At 40.8% G+C, this 20,299-nt stretch overlaps 1 protein-coding gene across 7 annotated transcripts in view; it reads right to left on the bottom strand.

Annotated features, from left to right (window-relative positions):
* Positions 1 to 20,299, bottom strand: part of dennd5b (DENN/MADD domain containing 5B) — a 78,084-nt gene that overhangs the window by 43,911 nt on the left and 13,874 nt on the right. For 4 of the 7 annotated variants that reach the window (XM_044343750.1, XM_044343751.1, XM_044343753.1 and 1 more), the window contains one exon: positions 2,461 to 2,520. The exons of the other annotated variants lie outside the window; for them this stretch is intronic. In XM_044343750.1, the coding sequence (XP_044199685.1) occupies positions 2,461 to 2,520 (60 nt within the window). The remainder of the gene's footprint in view (positions 1 to 2,460; positions 2,521 to 20,299) is intronic. 7 annotated transcript variants of the gene reach the window in all.

Here is a 20,299-nt window from a genome sequence, read left to right as displayed (position 1 = left end):
TCTAACTGAAATATTGGTTTGCGGGTGTTTAGTCTTGTCTCCAGGACACCCTCGACCTTTACAACCAGCTTTGGCCATACTGTTCTTAATTAAAGTCCTGCCAATAAAACAAAGAGAGGAAGAAAGAGAGAAAGAGAAAGAGAGAGAGAGAGAGAGAGAGAGAGAGAGAGAGAGAGAGAGAGAGAGAGAGGGTGAAAACTTGAGAGGCAACGCCAGATGAATAATGAAAAGGCCGGCTGACATTTCAGGAGGTTCAGAGAACAAAACAAAGCAAGACGATGTTTCCCAGTCCGGCTGAGCTGTCTGATTCCCTCCAGCGGTCCTCTGCACCTGCACGCAACACGTCCAAATGTACATGAGGGACTAGAGGAAAGTGTCTGTGCTTCAGTGACATTTACAATATCTGATAAAGCAATATCTGACTCTGTTTAAGCAGATGCTATTACGATGTGTAAATAACAGCAGGCTTCAAGAAGACCTCCAGTGCACACACACTGGATCTCTGTGTGTGTCTATTCCTTTGTCTCATACTCATACACACATCTAAATACACTCAAACACACATAACATAATAATTTATACTTGGTTTTGTGCCCCAGGAGGTCCAGGGCTTTGTGTCTACTGTTCAGGTATGACAAGGATGACTGAAGCCCCCCGAACGCCTTTACCATGACAAACAAAAGATGACAGGAAAAGGACAAAAGAGGGAAGAAAAGAAAAAAAGGGAGAAGAGGCTTGCTTTGTTTAAGCCATCCATCCTCTACTTTTCTTAACTCCCCCAAGCAAACAGCTACAAAACAAACAACAACCTGGAGGCAGAGAAATGGGACGGCTGAATGTTTTTCATCAGACAAGGAGAGGGGCGAAGGTAAAAATAGTCAGCTACGACCAGGGAGCAAGAGGGGGACTGATTTGGATAACAAGCTCAAAGAAAGTTGACCTAAATACTGTACAGTGACTGGAGAGGACACTGGAGGAGAGAGAGGAAATATGAGAGAGAGGGGCTAAGAGGATGAAATGGATTGAAGGGTGTAATCCAGGTGGAGGTGGTGAAGGCAGAGTGATAGAGGGGAATCTATATTAGAGCATAAAAGTGATATCACCTGTACACAAATATAGACTGATATGATTTCTCTATGGATTCACTGTCATTTCAGAAAGGTATCAAATGGAACTGGTATTAGTTTGATACCATCAGGCACAATCATCCTCATACCAGATGGTTATATTATCAACAGAATTTACATTCTGGCATTTTTATCTCCCTGGAATATAACAAGTTTGTATATAACATGAACTGTAAAAAAGGTTCAATAAACACTATCAGCTGATTATAGTAAACTGGTTCTGTGATGCTGGTTTTTGCGTTAACTTTGCGTTACAAAAACGGTTTTAGGGTTGGGGTCTGATTTGCAATTGTTAAGCTCCAAGGTAATGAACATCTTATAAGTCTTTTATTTCTTCTCCGTCTTCTTTATTAGCATAGAGCAACATACAGTAGAAATCAAAGTTAAATGTGGTGTACCACAAGGATCTATGCTTGGGCCACTTTTGTTCTGTATGAACATGCTGCCACATATCTTCAAATATGCAACATAACTAGGCTGATGATACACAAATCTATCGTCTTGTAACAGCCAATAACTCCTCCCAGCTTTTAAAACTGGAGAAATGCTTGTCGGAGTTCCATCGATGGGTGAGTAAAAACTTTCCACATTTGAATGCCAAGACCAAAATGATATGCATATGTGTGTCCACCCTCTTGTTTTTGTATTTCCAACAAGACCAACAGAGTGGTGAGTCTTCTGTAGTGAAATGATCTTGCTAATTGTGGCCACCAATCATAAGGCTACAGAATCTCCCAGTTTACTTTCATCATATCATTTTAGCTTATCAGCTGATTCAGCAGTATGTGAATTAAGAGTCTCATGAAAAATAAGATGTGCATATGGAATACACATTTTATTGCCTATCAGTTACATTTTATTAACCTATTGTATTACATGCTGCTCATCTCATTTTTAAATTGTAGCTTATTGTGGACTTAATTAAGCTACCGCTAAAAATCTTACAGTTCCAGCCTGCTCTATTGGATTTGAGTGACCCAGCCTTTCCTGTCAGCGTCAAGACACTGGAATGATCTGCTTAGCTGAGAGGTAAACATATGGGTTTGAAAGGATTCAGATCTAATAGGCGAATTCCATAGTAAAATAAAATGCTATCTGAACCCAACTATAAATAGTTCATAGTAATAAATGCAGTCTGTGGAAGAGGTAATTATGTGAAATCACATCAATGTTCCCCACAGAGAATTCACAGTAAATCCATACAGGGGGCAAGGCTGACATTGTATTTGATCATGTAGTTAATGAGGTACATCTGGAGAAGGGAGCAGCTGAGTGCGGACAGAGCAGGCGGGCATGGCAGACAGTGTGAGGGGTACAGATGATGGTGTTTTACCTGTGGCTGCAGTATCTGGATCCCTGCCTTGGCGGTCGGCTTCTAGCCACTGGTACAAAGCTATGGACGAGCCACATGCAGAAAAACATGGAGCAAAAAACAAAGAAAAACAGCGCAATGTCAAAAGAAATGCACACAGAAAAGCAAATTAATGAATGCATGAGAATGAGTACAGCATGAACATGGCACACACAGTATCAATATCACAACAGAGCATGGCATGGCATTTAGGACATAATACACATGGGCTTCAAATGGGAGAATTAGCACTCTGAAACAGCACTTTTGACTTTTCAGTGTTCTTTTTATTGGAACCACTAACAGCCAGAGTAGCTTTGGAGATCAAATTGTCGAATATGGAGGCAATAGTAGATGTCGCACAATGCAGAAACAGGCAGTATGTTAGATACCAAAAGATGCAAATAGTGAGTCATCATCTGCAAAGTGTGACATTCCTTTCTGTCTCTTCATGAGACTTTTCAGTGAATATCTGGTCTTTTGGGGGAGTTAAAAGTGCCATTTCAGAGTTGCAAGACTCGATGAAAATGTTTCGATGCATGTCAGCGTCTTAATGATGGAGCTGTGAGTGAAGTAGTAGCTTGTGGTTCAAGTGTTAGTGAGCAGCCAGCTCATTGGAGTCAAACCAAGCAGCAGAATTTGCACAGCAGCAAACATTTACGTCACAGATGGTTTCCAACCAAATAGAGACCACAGAGAGGATGGCGCGCATCTTTAATGTGAATGTGGGCATTGTTGCTAGTGTGTACAGTGCATCTGAGCTTAATCTCTTTAACCCCACAGGCCCACAGTCATTACAAATCCACAGAACTCTATTTTATATTCTGGTAGATATCTCAAAGTAGGACTGCAACTAACCATTGTCATTCAAATTGATCTATAAAATGTCAGAAAAGAGTTAAATATCAACAGATTGATTAATTGACTAATGGCTGCAGCTCTATCCCACGTTTCAAAAGATACCAAATCCTGTATGTCAGGATGAATTGTGGGGAAATGGGTAGATTATTTCCATTGGACAGAGCAAAACTGCCACAGAACTATTAAGTCTTGATTTTGAATATTTCACTCAGTGTAAAAACCATAAATCTTCAATGAAGAGCTTGAACAAGATGATACACAAAACACATTATATTGTCAGACGATGTGGAACAAGATAATCTTTCCATCCTTTAAGCTACTTCCGGGGAAATAAAAAGGGTCAATCTGGTCATTAAGGGGTTAAAGTTGGCGTACTCATAAGAGAAGCATAGATATTCTGACTTTTAATCCTAAATATGGGTCTACAGCGAATCCTACATTTCCCATAATGCAACTGGATAGCCTCTTTTCATTAAAGCCTCCCTGCCTAGTGAAAGCCTACTCATTTCCAACTAAAAGCCCCCAGGTCGTTACGTAGACTTTAATAGAAAGCCTGTGTTACAAACTGGGGGATTTAGTTTGTATTCTCCAAGCTCAAGCTTATAACCATAATGACATCACTATGACATCATCAGGGTTATTCTCTAAGACTTGACAAAGCTCCTCCAGAGCCACAGAAGACATTACAAAACGTTTTTTTCAGGGTAAGTAGTACTCTCTGTGTTGATTATATACAGTATCCTGTATATACTTGTGTATGTAAAATTAGTGGCATTCCCCTGCAAGACATTGTAACCATATTTAGAGTAAATAGACTTAAATTGTCTACTGTAAATGTCCAGATTATAGCAGAATACAAACAAGTAATACAGACAGTAGGCTAATCTCTGTGACGGCGCCTCTGCTATTGTGATCGGAGTCACCAGGCCGAAGATTAGAAGCCTTAATCAGCTCTCTCCCACACACTAAACTATCCGATCTTGACAGGAAAGCAGGCCGCACCACACTCTGAACACTGTCTGTTGGGTATTTTTATCCAAAGTGCCTTGGTTCAGCTTTGAGAATAGTTCTGAACACAGCACTGGGGGTAAATGAACTTCCATCTTTCCATCCAACTGTGATGAGAATATTGAGCAAACAATAAAATGTAATATGGTGCAATAATGTGAACACCGGCAGAAACATGCATAGTGTAATATGTGTGTGTGTGTGTTTCTCTGCCCTCCAGGAACCTCCACAGCAGGGGGGGGGTTGGATTTCAAGGTCATTATGATGACACAAATATTGTGCGTCCGCTAAATTCCTAAAATAGATTCAGAAGTGCACACTCTGTCCAGGTGTGTGAACATAAACACAATATATGGACAGCCCTCTCAGGATTTTTCCTCACACTGCTGATCTTTATGACAGACACACACCTCCCTATCAGTATTATGTAACAGTAGAACATTTATTAAGTGCTATCTCTGCAAGTTTCCTCCTGGCTGTGCGTCTCTTACCGTTCTGCTCTTCCTGTCAGTTTCTCCTCTATGACTCTTCAACCACCTCACTTACTCTCTATACACGCACTCCTACATCTACAGAAAGACCTGGATGAAACTATCACGGCTCATAAATGCTACTGAGAGTCTAAATGAGGTGATTTGTTAGTGTACAGTTCATCCTTTCAGGCAGCCACTCGCAGAGATTTCAAACTTACTTAAAATATCTTATATCAGCCAATATTAGCCTGTTGCAATTATCAGTATTGGCGTACATGGCGGCCTATAACAAACAAGAAAAGTCAGTGTAGAAATGCTAAAGATTTGTCCACCACACAGCACTGACGAGCTTATCTTTTAACTGTAAAATGCTGCACTTAGAACATATCTTGTTTGCAAATTTTTATTTCAATCAGTGTTAAATCAGTCACACTAAAAAAACAAAACAAAATCAGGCTCATCATTCTCTACAGGAAAGGTTATTGGGGTTTTTTTTTTGGTGCGCTGGCACCACATAGTCTGGCGTGTCTGTCGAGACTGAACCGAAAGTCTCGCCAGTCATTCTGCGAGATGAGGTGTCACTTAGTTCAAATGGCGGATAAGTCAGAAGTGAAGGAAACTGTTTAGATGTTTTGCGACAGGAAAACCACGACACACAGAGCTGCTGGTATTATCTTCTGCTTCCATCGCTGAACCTCCGCCAACCTGTCTGCCCAGCGCTCTTCACTCCAATTTCTCATGATTAATTTCTAGAACTTTCACAGATAAAATCAAACACACACACACGCAGACACACTAACACGCGTGGTAACATTTTGGACATACAGTATTCTAACCGATCTCGCTGCTTTGAACGCTCCGCTCGCACATCTATTGATCGGTGCTATTGCACACAGGGCTAGTGAAGCAGTTCTGAGTGATAATGATCAGAACTGGCATGAGATCAATGAGTTGCAGTATTAAGCTGATTAGTTATCGGTCTGTATGATGAACTGCTACTCAAGGCATTCTACGCTTAGGATGATTCATTATTGATGCTTTAAATGTTACTAAGATATAAATGCACAAATGTTGCTTTAATATCCTTCCAGCTCAATCCTACCACTCCATTTCCCATCTACACAGGGATTAAAACACCTTTACACTACCGTACATATAGAATATATAGAATTTAGGGCTGTAACTAACTATTATTACTACTAACTATTGCTATTCATTATTGATTAATCTGTCCATTATTTTCTTAAATAATCGAGTAGTTGTTTGGTCTATAAAATGTCAGAAAATAGTGAAAAATCACTGTTTGCCAGAACCTAACATGACATCTTCACAGTCCACAACCCAAAGATATTCAGTTTACTATCATAAAACACTGAAGAAACCAGAAAATATTCACATTTGAGAAGCTAGAAGCAGAGAATATGGACATCTTTTCTTAAAAAAAAAAAAAAAGACTCAACTCACTCTGATTATAATTATCAAAATAGCTGGCGATCAATTTAATAGTTGGATAATAATCGTTTAATCGACTAATCATTGCAGCTCTAATAGAATTATATATTCTGCATTCAATTGCACAATACACAGATATAAATATGTTAACACTTGGTTTAAACAGACTAAAGTTGAATTTGTACATGTTGACCAGTTACAAGTAAACCAGAGTTTATTATGACCTTAAGTCAGAGTGACTTTGACATTGACATGGTGACCCTTTATCTTGGCAGGTTAATCTGTTTTTAGCTAAACTTTATTCAAATACAATGAACAGCAGCTCATGAAGAAATATCTGTAGATAAACATCAGTTGCGTTTATTTGGTTTCACGTTAGGCTTTTTAAGTAATAGCCTTCTTTCTGAGTGAGGTAAGAAGACTGATATGACTGTCTTGTCTGCACATTAAGTACGGAGATGGAGCCAGAGGATGTTTAGCTTAGCTTAGCATACAGATTGGAGGCATTTCTGTTTGTGTATTGTAAGAGTTAAAGCACTTAAAACTGCTTCCAGACCTTATGCTAAGCTAGGCTAACTGCCTCCCGCCTTGAAAAACATCTAAAAATGCACAAAGGCTTCTGTATCAGAGCACAGTCCTCCTCAGCTCAGCGATAGCAAAGCAAAGCAATTACTGTATATTGGAGAATCAGTGTTAATCCCAAACCACACGGCCCTCGGGGGGCTCTGTATTGATGTAGAGGGCCGACTGTTTCCAGCCAGCTTCATATATTTATGAACACTCATTAACACACTCAATCCCCAGTATGATCTCTCTCCCCGAGTTGGAGCCGATTCAATTTAAATTTGACGTATGGGTTCATTTTGCAGTCTGTTGATAATCTCATCCATTAGCTTGAGCTCTGTTCTTGTTGAGGGTCTTTGTTGGTGTTTCGTGAGGCGAGTCGCTTTCAGAGATCTCTGGTGGCTTTAATGCTACCTGCGCAAATTCAGATCCTGCATGTCATAAATAATAATCATGGAAGCACACAGGACTAAACAAAACACAGACAGGCTTCAAATCAATAACATAATGAGATTTACTGTGATTGAAAGGCGTAGTACAAATTAAATGCATTATTATTATTAATGCAGCCGCTCATAATGAAGCTGTTATTGTGAGCATTTGTTAGATGTGTAATAGTGACATGTATCTCTGTTGGAACAGACTTTTGTTATGTGTGTGTTTTGTTGCTCTGTATGAACTCTCAATCTGTGACCTTTACTTTAGTAAAAGGTCTGCTAGTTTTTTTTTTATTGATTTCATGTCTAACATTTTGTCACAGCAGGAAAGTTAAAAGACATTTATCAGGACATTTTACCCCCCACTCACCCAACCCTATACCTCCATAGCTGAATAAGAGCCACAAACAGTATTGACAATAATAATAAAATACAATAAAAGCAACAAAAAATAACAGAAAAACAGCAATGTATCAGAAATAAGAGAAGTAATAGTGAGACTGGGCTTTATCTGTTGACATTTAGACTCCGAGACGGACGTGAGGTCGCGACCTTTACTTTCTGATGAGATTATAGCACAGAGATCAATGTAGCCACATCCACTTGGCAACATCTGCAACACATACACACACACACACATTCATAGATGCTACCAAAAAACAGAACAAAGCCCTGCAACACTAACAGCTATTCTTCACCAAACTCCCAAACAAAATACTTAATAGTCTTAATAGTGATCACGCTCGGTTACACAACCTGTTTTATTTGTTTATCTTTCATTTGCGTCATCTAAACTGAGTGAGGAGGAAGAGCAGAGTGTTCCCCTGTTGAAGGTGGATGAGAGTGTGGTAGATCTGGTCGGCCTTCGCTGCTGCCTCCCGACTTGAATTGCAAAGCGGCAGCCGCGCAACAGTTCAGCAACAACAAATCAATGCAGCCTGTGTGTGTGTGTGTGTGTGTGTGTGTCCATCTGCCTCCTTCTCTGCTTTTTTTTCTCACAGTCTCCTTATAAACCATTACAAATCTATTTTCAGCTGATTTTGTGGTTTCCACGGTAAACCGCTTCTCACAATGATTACACTGTGTGAATACGTTCATCCAAAGAGCTTCACGCGTGACACGGACATGAACACCTACCGAGAACCAAAGCTAGCTGAAGTGATTCTGTGGTGGGGGGGGGGGGGGGGGGGGGGGGGGGGTCATCCATCACAGTGACCACAGCACCAACATTCTAGAGTACAGAGAAACCATGATTTTGTTTCAGTTGTACTTAAAGCTGAGAGCACAGTTCTTATTTTAAGGTCGAGAACATCTATTTCTAAAAAAAAATGTCTACGTAAGAGACACTGTGCACATGATAGCAAATAACAGTGATGAAATATAGAGAACTGCATGAGCTGAAAACAGAGATCTATTGAAATAAATAAATTATACAAAAATAAACAGGATGTTTGCAGCAGGGAGCTCATCTCATGTTTCAGTCTCAGTCCTTCATTTTCAGCAGTACAGACCAGCATCATGTCTTTTGCCATTAAAGAACACTGGAAAAAGTAGATATTCATGTGATAGGCTTCATTTGTGGTGTTTCTGGTCTTTGTTATCACAGGTTTTTGGCACAGTTGACATATAAAAAAGATATTTTGTCTGTTTCCTGTCATATTTAAGTAGGCTAGCCCCGTTCGGGATTGTCTTATTGTCTTATTGTCTTTGTAGCAATGGCAGAATGTCTAAAAGCAAATGCTGCAGAATGGATCATAACAATACCCAACACATGATTGCACATGCTGCACACTGAGGTCCGTTTCTTATCAGCAGTCAAGGCTGAGCAACACACACACACACAGTAGCAGACGGACGGCCCTGAGAAGAACTTGACCTTTGCATGAGGAGGAAAGGGAACAATACAAGTCTGATTTATCATGTGCCAGTCCCTGCTGAGATCGCTCTTCTCTTAGGCTGAAGTCTCCGTTCTCTCTAAAACTAATTTAACAATTAATAGGACTTATGGTGAATTATTATGATTTTCACCATGTTTTTTTGTGGATTTTTTTTCTTTAGCAGTCAGTGCCGTTCTCTCTCAGGCTGAAGCTGACAGTTCCGAGCTTTCTTCACCCCTCTTCCTCCCTGTCTCTGGTAACAATCATCAAAATAATGAGGTCATTTCCATCAATAGACATCCATACAGCAAGCTCAGCTTTACAGGAGGGGTTTCCCCCCCCCTAAAAAGTCAGGGGTTGGGGGTATTATATGACACACACTGCATCATTAGAGCCACAAATCACTTAATGCACCCCTAATTACATACAATAGGCCCCAGGAGGGCGTGCCCACAATGCATCTATACTAGTGTGTGAATGTACAAACACACACACACACAGACACACACACATTTGTACACAATGAGAAGAGTGTGAGGCAGCCTCTCATTAGACAGAACATGTTAAAGCACACACTGGAGGAAAAATGCCCAATTACAGCACTTATTAACTGCAGTAAAGCTTACACACACACACACACACACGCATATAAATGAAAGAAACAGAAAGAAACTAATCACATGTTGGCCCCAGACACTGATGCATAATGCATGTGGAGCCTGTTGACCGGGTGATCAGACGCACTGCTCTAGGAGTGTGTGTGAGGATCAGTGTGTGTGTGTGTGTGTGGACTTCAGAGTCAGGGAGCATGACTGAGTGACTGACGGGCTTTGTTGTCTCTCTTCAAGGCCCTGCAGATTCAGAGGAGGAGGAGGAGGAGGAGGAGGAGGAGGAGGAGGAGGAGGAGGAGGAGGAGGAGGAGGGGTGTATCTGTCCTTTAGAAGCAACCCGAGCAGACAGACAGAGAAGAAAGATGACTGTCAGTGTTTCACCTGCAGCATAAAAAAGGTACAGACAGTGTGTATCTGTGGTTTCCGAAGCAGGGATGCGGCCGTCGTTATTCGCGGTCCTCGGGGGTCGGCGTGTCTACTTCAAAAGCATGTGTCTGCGCATATCCTGAATATCTGCTGAATACATTAAATCATCCCCCCTTCGACGCACACAAAGTCAGTTGCGTGTGAAAGCGAGGACGCGTTCTGCAGCCTGTAGCGTACACACAACCGGTACAAGAACTGACAATGGAGATATGAGCTCAAAACAAAACAAACAAACCGCTTCATAAACCGCTCAGCTCTGGTTGGAATCTGTGCCCGGCCTGCATCTTTACAGCTCTACAAAGAGCCTGTGGTTTTCTCCTCCTTCCTCTGGTTAGAGTCTGAACAAAAGAGTCAGCAACATAAAAAGCAGGATATTCGTAATTAGAAATGAACTTTATTGATCCATTTATCATCAATATTCGCTGTTCCTCAACCATCCGAGCATGTAATAAACAATTTGAAGCCAGCTTACACTTTCAAACTCACAATTTGTAACCCATCAGTTGTGAATGTGTCGTCTGTGAGCCCAAGCTAGAAATCAATCTGAAGACATCACTATGACATCACCAGACCTCCAGAGTCACAGAAGACACAATACAGACTGTTTTGACCGGCTGAAGAGTAACTCTCTTCATGACAGGCTAAACAACTGCCCCTTGAAGCATTGCATTTACAACAAAGAGGATATTTTGGGCTCTCTAGTAGCAAGGAGTCAGACGATGGTGGACAGCAGACATATACCATTGCTGTATTTACACTGTTAAAATTAAATAAAGTAGAAAAAGATGATTCCATCACTCTTTAACTTTTCCTTTTATCACTATTTCAAATTTCCACCCCTGCCAAGTAAGAAAAAACATCCCCCCACAAAAACAAAAAAAAATACCCTGTAACGTATGCCAGGTTAAAGGTGCCCTCAAAAATAATACCTACTAAATATTATTTTTAATTATGACAGTTTTTTAATGTGAACCATCTGAAAAAAGTGTTGCATTTAACTGACAGTAGCTGAAGACTGAACAACACCAAAAACAGCAAAGTACAAGCCATTATAACACACACACACACACACACACACACACACACACACACACACACACACACACATACACACACACACACACACACGGTGCCCATTCAGCAGCACTTATGAAAAGAAAATTCTTCTTCATGGCCAAAGCCTCAATACAAGTCAGCAGGAATTGATCTACTGCTCCCATAATGCTTATCCATCTGGCTTCACCGCACACATTCCACCACACAGTGCTCCACCAGCAGCACCTGCTACAACTGGGCACCCGGCCTGGCCACACACACACACACACACACACACACACACACACACACACACACACACAAAGCATCCAAACAACTCATACGTGCACAAAACTCACACTCAACCTTCTCCTGCACATAAATGGAGCCAGCGCCCGCTGCGCCGTTCTGGGCTGCCAACGCCTGGCACTGGCTGGGTGAGAGCAGCACCCATCTGTCTCCTTGGCAACGGGTCAACTAGAGATGGGGGGGGGGGGCTGTCATTGATGGGGTATTGGGGAGGCGGGGGTTGCCACCTTCTAATCTCTTAATCATTATGAATTATCCTTACATGATGGGGATCAGAGCCGCAGGGGGGCCGGGCTGAGTCAGAATGACAATACAAGGCAAGTGTGTATGTGCGTGTGTGTGTGTGCGTGTTTTTGATACCTAATTGGGACCTTTTCTGGTATAAACACCGACCTTGTTGGGACCAGTAGTCCTCATGGGGACCAAAGCCCGGGTCTAATTAAGCCCTGGTTGAGGTTGGGGGTAAGGTGTGAGTTGAGGTTAGGTTAAGGTTAGGTTAGGGTTTGGGTTCAGCTGTCCACAATGAATGGAAGTCAATGCGATGTCCTAACAAGGATAGTTGCACAAACTGTTGTGTGTGTATTACAATGGTCCAGTGTCCCAGTGCCCAGGCTAAGCTGGCTCTACCGGCCCTATTCAGTGCTCTATTGGCCGGCCACAGGACGCTACCGTGGTGATGTCATCACTCTGTCATGCTGTCAAACCCGGCTTTGTTCTTTTATTCACTTTAAAGATGGTGAGGAGAGAGAGAAGGAGGGAGAAGAAAGGAGGAGGAGGGAGAAGGAGGCTGGGCCAGGAGGTGTTGAGGGTGACTGACTCATTTTCATTCAGGCACATGCTCTGGTTGCTCCCCCGGGTCCTTAAATTATCGCAGGCTTTTTCTGTCCCCGCTTCATGACTCGCTGTCACGGGAGTGTATCAGCAGATTAGCAGCTGTTGATTATCTACACCTTGCTATGAGCTGAGTGATGAAAGAAGAGAGCAGGCAGACAGAGGAGTGCAGGTAACCCTCACTTTACCAGCGATAAAGGATGAATTGCACGTCCGTGCACTGAGGGATTTGGAGGGGAAAATGCGTCCCCCAGAAGTTCTTTTATCCCTGCTAAGCTGTGGTCGCCACAGTGGCACGAGTCCAGCATTCTTTACTCATGACACAACCGTGTCGCAAGCTGCCAACCGGGCTGCCTGCGACACGAGGAAGAGAAGAGCTCTGCTGCAATTTCACACATCAACCAAAGCAGTGAAAGTAAAATACTCCTTTAACCTGTTGCACCCTGATTTTCCTTTAAATGCCCCTTTACATGCTGTATACTTCCAGTGAGATAGAAAACTCACACTGCAGGACAACATCACTTATGTATCCTGTCTTGCTTGTCCCAACACTTAATTAAGACCTGACACTAAGTTTAAATTGAGTTTATATACAATTTAATATTCCGGATGTCTGAGCATCATTTTTCCTATTTGGTATCTTTGGAAACTTGACGGAGATTTTGACTGGAATTATAAGGTTTTTGAAGGTATTTTAAGGTATTTTGTGGGTTTGTCATGTCTCAGCATAAACACATGCTTTGATAATGATACACTCAATGGTGTGCGGATGAAGAGACTGCATGCCTTAAGCCAAAAAACATTATAGGAGCGATAAAAAATAGACAAACCTACCCAACAAAGTTCATGTTAAAACTATTTGCTCACAGAAATGAAAAGGGTGTTCTAACAATTCAGTACTCTGTCAAGATGAGGGATTTGTTAGAGACGGGTTAAAAAAAGAATGGTCAAATTAAAGCAGCAAAAGCTGTTATAGTCTATAGTATGGGCCAAGCTCCAAAAGCACTGGATCCTACACTTCCCATGATGCAACTTGACAGCATCTTTCTTTAGGCCCTCCCTGCCTGGAGTCTTTCAAAGTCAAGGCCTCCAGTTTGGCTTTCTGTTTTAAATCTGTAGTGTTCAAACCCAAACTGAGTTGACCCTGATGACATCATCGGGCCACTACTACTGCTGCTGTAGTACATACTCTCCAACAATCAATGTCTATCCTTGATATCTTGTTTCTGCCATTCTAATCAATCTTTCTAGTAAAAGCCAACCTATCCTGTATAAATAAAAGTTCAATAAATCAAATAAAAAAGGGACACATATTAATCTTATTATGAAGAATAACTATGTTAAACAGGCAGGAAATAGCTGTCTGAGCTGTTGGGTGAATGTGTATATGTATATCAGCCAATGGCAGCTGTTCTCACAGCAGCTGCGTGGCAATAACGAGATGGTGTTGGTGATGTGCCTGATGGGAATGACTCATGCTTTGCGAAGAGAAAAAGGTCTAAGTTGTCCATTAAGGCAGTCAGGTGTGTGTGTCAGGCTGAGTGAGGCCTCATCTGGCTTCAGTGCATTCATCATGGTTTGTAAAAGTTCATCTAGGTTCATCCAGATGCTCACAGTGGAGGGTAGAATTACACTGCACACTACAATACACTAGTACTTTGGTAAAGCTGCAGTCTCTTTTTTGCTTTTGGTTTGTTTTGTGGGTCTGACCTTTCAAATAAGGTCAGGCTCTTACTGAAACACAAGAACAAAAAACTACATCCCTAAGTTCTTCCCTGTTCCTCTTTATTTCTACATGGACTTGACAGCTTTTCAACCACAAATGGTCTTTCCCAGGTACTTTTGTGTATTATTGTTCCCCAGCAACTGCTAAACATGTATGGATGTGCATGTGCCTCCTGGTGATTGTCTTATATTAAATACAGACTGTTTTACGATCGGCTCCCATTCTACTTTGCCGTTCTTATGATCGGTGTTAAGCTGGTGATAATGATACTGAGCACTTATTTCACAGATGTTTCACATTAAAAGTACTCCAGCGGCCCAACAGGAATAACCTTAATTCTTAACTTCAGAAGGGTTTTATACTGTATGTAAAACATCTGCAGGAAGTGTTGAGTTTTAATGAAGCTTAACAGTGATCAAAAAGACAGCAAAGTAAAAGCATGACAACAGTATTTCAGCAGTTTGGTGAGTGTGACATGGCTGTTGTACCATTATTTAAGATTTTATAGTGAAACAAGCTCTGACATTTTGGAGTTTCCCAGTGAATGTTGCATTATAGCATAAGTAAAACTAAATGTATCTGTAAGTCCTGCTAACAAAGACAGGCAGACAGGAGTGATCTTTGTTGGCAGTTGCTTGAAAAACAGCATCAACCGAGCTCCTGCACCGTCTGAGTGAATAGAGAAGATGAAGGGAGAGCGTAAGAGGCTTCCCAAGAAAAGATGCAGCAATCGGCAGCGAGGGAAGACGAGCAGAGACAGAAAGACAGATCCCGTGGACGAGCTGTGAAACAGAGAGAGACGCGGCGAACCTCCGAGCGATGCTGAGAAACGAGGAGACGTGACAAGAGAGGTGTGGGAGATGAACGCTAAGCAGAGGGTACGAGCGAGATGAAATCAATGTGGGGAATACAAACAAGGCTGCCAGAACAAAGAGACGGCGGGAGGAAGAGAAAGTGAAAGAGAGTGGACAGCGGTGGAGTCGGCCCCAGCCAACATTTCACTACACAGGACGGAAACAACGCTGCTCTATTACAGCTGACGTGACGACACAGTAACTGAATCCCCACAACAACTGGGAGAGAAGCCTGCAGTCTGGATGTCTGGAGCTATATTTACCGAAAAATCCTTCACCTTTAGTCTCTGTGAATAAAAGCTATCATATTTTATGGCTTCACATATTTTTTCATTTAGGAGACCTCCAAGGGTCTCTTAAGTTGATAACAACTAGCTTGTTAGTGTCCCAAATTTAAAATCACTGTAACATTAGTCATGACATTATAGAATATAGGGATGTGCAGAAAGCCCAGTATTTGTATTTGTATCTGTATTTGTTGAGGCAGCAAAATTATTTGTATTTGTATTTGAATAAAAGTGGAAAGAGGTTTAAAAATCCTGTTTCTGTTTTTATTACGCTTTTAATTTTAGAAAATTAAAAGTGTTACAATAAGTGTTAATGAAGTGTTCCCTTGGGAGCACTTCATTTATGTCAGTAGCTCAGCTTTATCTCTGGGGAACACCCCCAACTCCGGGATTGATGTCCAAATAAGGAAATGTGCGTCATGTAGCAGGTAGATGTGACTCCCCTCATTGAGACCTGCTGATAACAGCGGAGCAGAGGAGAGACACTGAGATAGTGATGTAACCGACCTGAACGCTGGTATTTAACTTTTTTTTTTGTTTTCTTCCCGAAAACAAATAATTTTTAAAATATTTGTATGAAACAAATATTCGTAAAAAAAACCCCACTATTTGTGCTTTGCCGAATAATTTGTATTCAGACACACCCCTAGTAGAATACACATTGTAATGCAAGCACCATGAACAGAATTACCTTGTCTGATTGGTTATTTCTCTCTGAGTATACATATAATCATAATCACTTGAGCATGATTCCTAAAAGGTTATTCTTACACTTGACAAATGTGTCTTATTCTTCACTTAAAGACGTTTTTCACTCCTACACTAGCTCTTTGTAGTATAATTAGAGGCTTTGGTCTGGCGTACAAGTCTGGGTGCTTCCACTCCCTTTGCAGCCTGACAATTACACAACCTCAAACCAACCGTATCCTAACATTCACCCAGACTGTAAAAAAAAAAAAAAAAAAAACATATCCATTTTTATCTTTCAGCATGTAACGCAAAATGCTCTCCAGCTGTCTCGGGGCATTCCACTGACAGTAAGTGAAGGGAAGATCCTTTCAAAAAGTTCACTATTCAATGTGATATCGTTATTTGAACGTGCTTGCGGGAGGATTAAAGGAGTGAAGAGAGAGAGGAGCGAGGTTCGACTCAGCTTGTATGATCAAAGCTGCAGAGGTGGAGAGGGCTTTCCCAGCTCTGCTCGTCGAGGTGCACACATAGATTTAACAAAAAAATATAAAGATATTCAGTTAGATGTACAAATCAGGCTCCGCACACACACATATTTGTCATTCACAGTCAGACTTGAAGCAGCCTGAAGGGCCTCTTCAAACACTACAGACGGCTGCTGCTGGGCTGTCTCCAAGAAGCCTGCGGCGGACATCTTTGATGTTTAGAGAACATCACTTTACAGGACAGTTTGACGAGGCTACAGTGAAACCGAGGAGTTTTCTATGACTTCTCATTTAGTTAATGGCACTAGACCTCTCACGGCTTAGATCTTGATGTTAGGGCTGTATCTAATAATTAGTCTCAGTATCAATCTAATCATTTAATTGAGAAAATAAAATAAATAATGGCTGCCAATCACATCCATCAGTCCAAAACCCAAACACATTCAAGTTATCATCATCTAAAGCACAAAAAAGCAGAAAATTCTCACATTTGAGAGACTGGAACCGGACAATGTTAGGCAATTTTGCTTGATAAATGACTTTAAGTATTTGTCTGGTATTCTATATGATGTTCAGACCCAAACCAACAATGAACAATTATTGTGTGCGTGTCTATCAAAGCCTTTTATATCTTATTCCTCTGTGCCGTAAAGCTTGTTGTTCAAAAACTATTAAAAACACATCAGTGAGCCACACTGTTGCACTGGATGACTTGGTTCCTGCATTACCATGAACACACACACACACACTGTGGTTTATTTTGACTCAGTCCCACACACACACCGTCCTGCTGCTCGAAATACTCACTAGAGCAGAAAATGTGGATTCATCCGCTATCCAAAAATAGTCTCTAACGAATGTGCTTTTCTCCTGTTTGAGTAATGTTTGCTAAAAAACTAAACAACTACACTGATTTAGGGAATTATTGATCCTTTAAAAATATTTTTTATATATTTATATATTAGTGAGCTGTTTCTAAAGATCTTCAGTAGGAACCAATGGCCACAGATAGAATAGTAAAGTCAGGTAGTACTGATAGACGGACTAACACATTGTTGGTTTGAATTTTTTTTTTTTTATCAGATTTGCTGACAATAAAGCCAGCCTTATTTTTAAACAATGAATACATTCATTAAATGCTGATGACCTTTCTGTCAATCATCTAATCAACTCAAATTAGTTGAAAGGACGCCAACAGTGAACAGTGTGAAAAAGCATCCTGTCTTGTTAAAGGATTATCCGATCACCTGCAGAGTAATGTTAGTCTAATGTTGGTCTTACTGACACCTCTAAACTAAACTACAGCTGCAATGATTAGATGCCAACTGTTACATTAATCACCAACTCTTTTGATAATCAATTCATCGTTTTGAGTCATTTTTTAAGAAGGAAATTCTCTGGTTCCTGCTTCTCAAATGTGAATGTTTTCTAGTTTCTTTACTCTTCTATGACAGTAAACTGGGTTGTGGACAAAACAAGACATATGGAGATGTCTCATTGGACTTTGGATATCATTGATTCATTTTTTTTTTTACCATTTTCTGACATGTTATGGACCAAACAACAAATTCATTAAATAATTGACAGTAGAATTGGTAATCCCTGTAATACATCTTTCAAAGTTCATCAGTGTTGCAGTATCTGCTCTCAAGAGGTTGTCAAACTGTCCACTGAACAATGAGAAAATGTAAGAAACATGATGTTATACTTGTATGATTCACATGTGCAGATCATTTCAAGTGTGTGTGTGTGTGTGTGTGTGTTAGGAGAGAGGGTGGGGAAACACAATGAAGCTAAATCCTTTCAAGCCTGGCCAGCTGACAGGCAACATAAATTACAGCTTATAATCAGAAGGAGAAAAAGGATGAGAGGAAGTCAGTGGAGGGGGGTGCAGAGTTGTTGGGTGCTCTCTTTAGCTCATCAACCCCCTTCAGATAAATAATTTGTCTTGCTTAAATGCGCTCTTGTCTCCATGGAAACCCCTGTGCATCCTGTAGCAAACAGAAAAAGGCTGAAGGGCTCTTGTTAATGGAGGTTACGTCATCCCATTTGAACCCAGGCCCATGTTAATTGCATTGCCTCTGAGCAGGCCTCACAGCTCGCCACCTGAGTGAGGGAGGGGCAGATGGGGGGGGGGGGGGGGGGGCTGACACACAGCAGAGCATACTAGTGATATTGTATAATAGGTACACCCCTCTGGCTCCTACAAAACCCAGAGGACAGCGATGGGGCCTGAGGTTGAAGGAGGCTGCTTGGAAGAGAAATGGCAGAGGCTCGGAGCAGAGATGAATACAGACAGAGGAAGAGTAAAACATAGAGACATGTTTGTTGAAATGACCCTAAGGATGAGCAGGACATTGAGGACAGTTGCATAAGCTACTTCAGCCATACATCCCATACTGCAGCCTTCAAGCAGGAGACATGATGTGACTGGACGGATGACAGAACAAAGAGGACACTGGGAGGAGAGGATGTCCTTTTCTTTCAGAAACTCACAAGAGAGTAAAAGTTGAAGATGATATCAAGTTCTGGAGAGATTAGAGGCAAAAGTTGGAATCATTACAATAATGGAGCGCACTGAGGTTTCAACATGCCCTTTTAGTACAAAGTGTGTGTGTGTGCTTCACATTACTGCTGACAACACTGCAGCAACACCCAAGACCTCAGAGTGTAGTTGTGCAGCTTTGATAAACATAAGTGACACTTCATTTTCATAACGTACTGAAAGGGTAGGAAAAATACTCTCATGTATCTAAAAAACTATGGTGTGATCTGAGAAAATAGTTGGCAGTAATGCAAATTATATATGAAAGATATGCAAAAACCTCGCAATGTTCCTTTCATGCCCAAAATATTAGAGCTGATACAGATCTTACAAGCTCATCAACAACCACAGTGTGTGTGTTTAGTGTGTATGTATGTACAGTATGTATGTATGTAAGAATGTACAGTGTGTATATATATATATATATATATATATATATATGTATGTATCTTTGTGCTGCCTTGACAGTAACCACAGAGCTACATTGGAACATAGGGAGGTGACTCACTGGTGCACTTCATGCAAATATTCAGTCTGTCTGAATCTCATCCATCAGTGATCTTTCTGCTTTACATACAGCAGATCAAAGTTCAGATAACAACAGCTGTGAGCACTGGAACAGTTTCAATCCAAAATTAGACAAGTGACTACTATTATAAAATGTCAAAGCACAAAATTAAACACAACACCTAAATAAGGGCTAAATAGTTTAATTTTGTTTCAGTTTCAGTTAAATCAAACTATAAATACTTATTCCTAACCCTAGAGAGGATATAATAATAATGCTAATAATGCTAATGCTAATAATAATAATAATAATAATAATGAGAAGAAGAATGAGGATAAGAAGAAGAAATAAAAGTAAATATCCACTATAAGTGCTACTGCCACTTTTTTCTCTGTCTATCATAAAGACCCTAGACTTTATGAGTTCAATACTAAATCACTGGAGTGCACCTTTCATTTGATTTAATTTGAAGATTTAAAGAGTTAAATATAGGACTATGTGATCAACAATCAGTGTGCAGTATTTTGCAGTCATCAACTGCTGCTTAAACCACAATAACAGAAGAGATGTTTAAGGAGGATTGTTTTTTTGTTTTGGCCACTTGGAAGCAAAACTGATTACCACCTTATAACGTTGTATAGCCAACATACTGGCTAACAGTTGCCTATTTACACCTCTAGCAGACATATAGCAATATTAATTTTAATTTATAGCAGTGTTCCTGTCCACCTGATGAATGTAAGTCTAATATTCACTCTCCTTTTAGCTGTGTTTTAGTCTCCACCAACTCCTGAGAAAAATATCGGACTCTTTCGCTAGCTGCTGGTAGATACAGTTAGCTA

This window comes from Thunnus albacares, chromosome 23 (genome assembly GCF_914725855.1).
Source record: "Thunnus albacares chromosome 23, fThuAlb1.1, whole genome shotgun sequence".
Lineage (NCBI taxonomy): Eukaryota > Metazoa > Chordata > Actinopteri > Scombriformes > Scombridae > Thunnus > Thunnus albacares.
The sequence above is the reverse complement of the archived record's forward strand: the minus strand, read 5'-3'. Positions and strand labels throughout refer to the sequence as shown.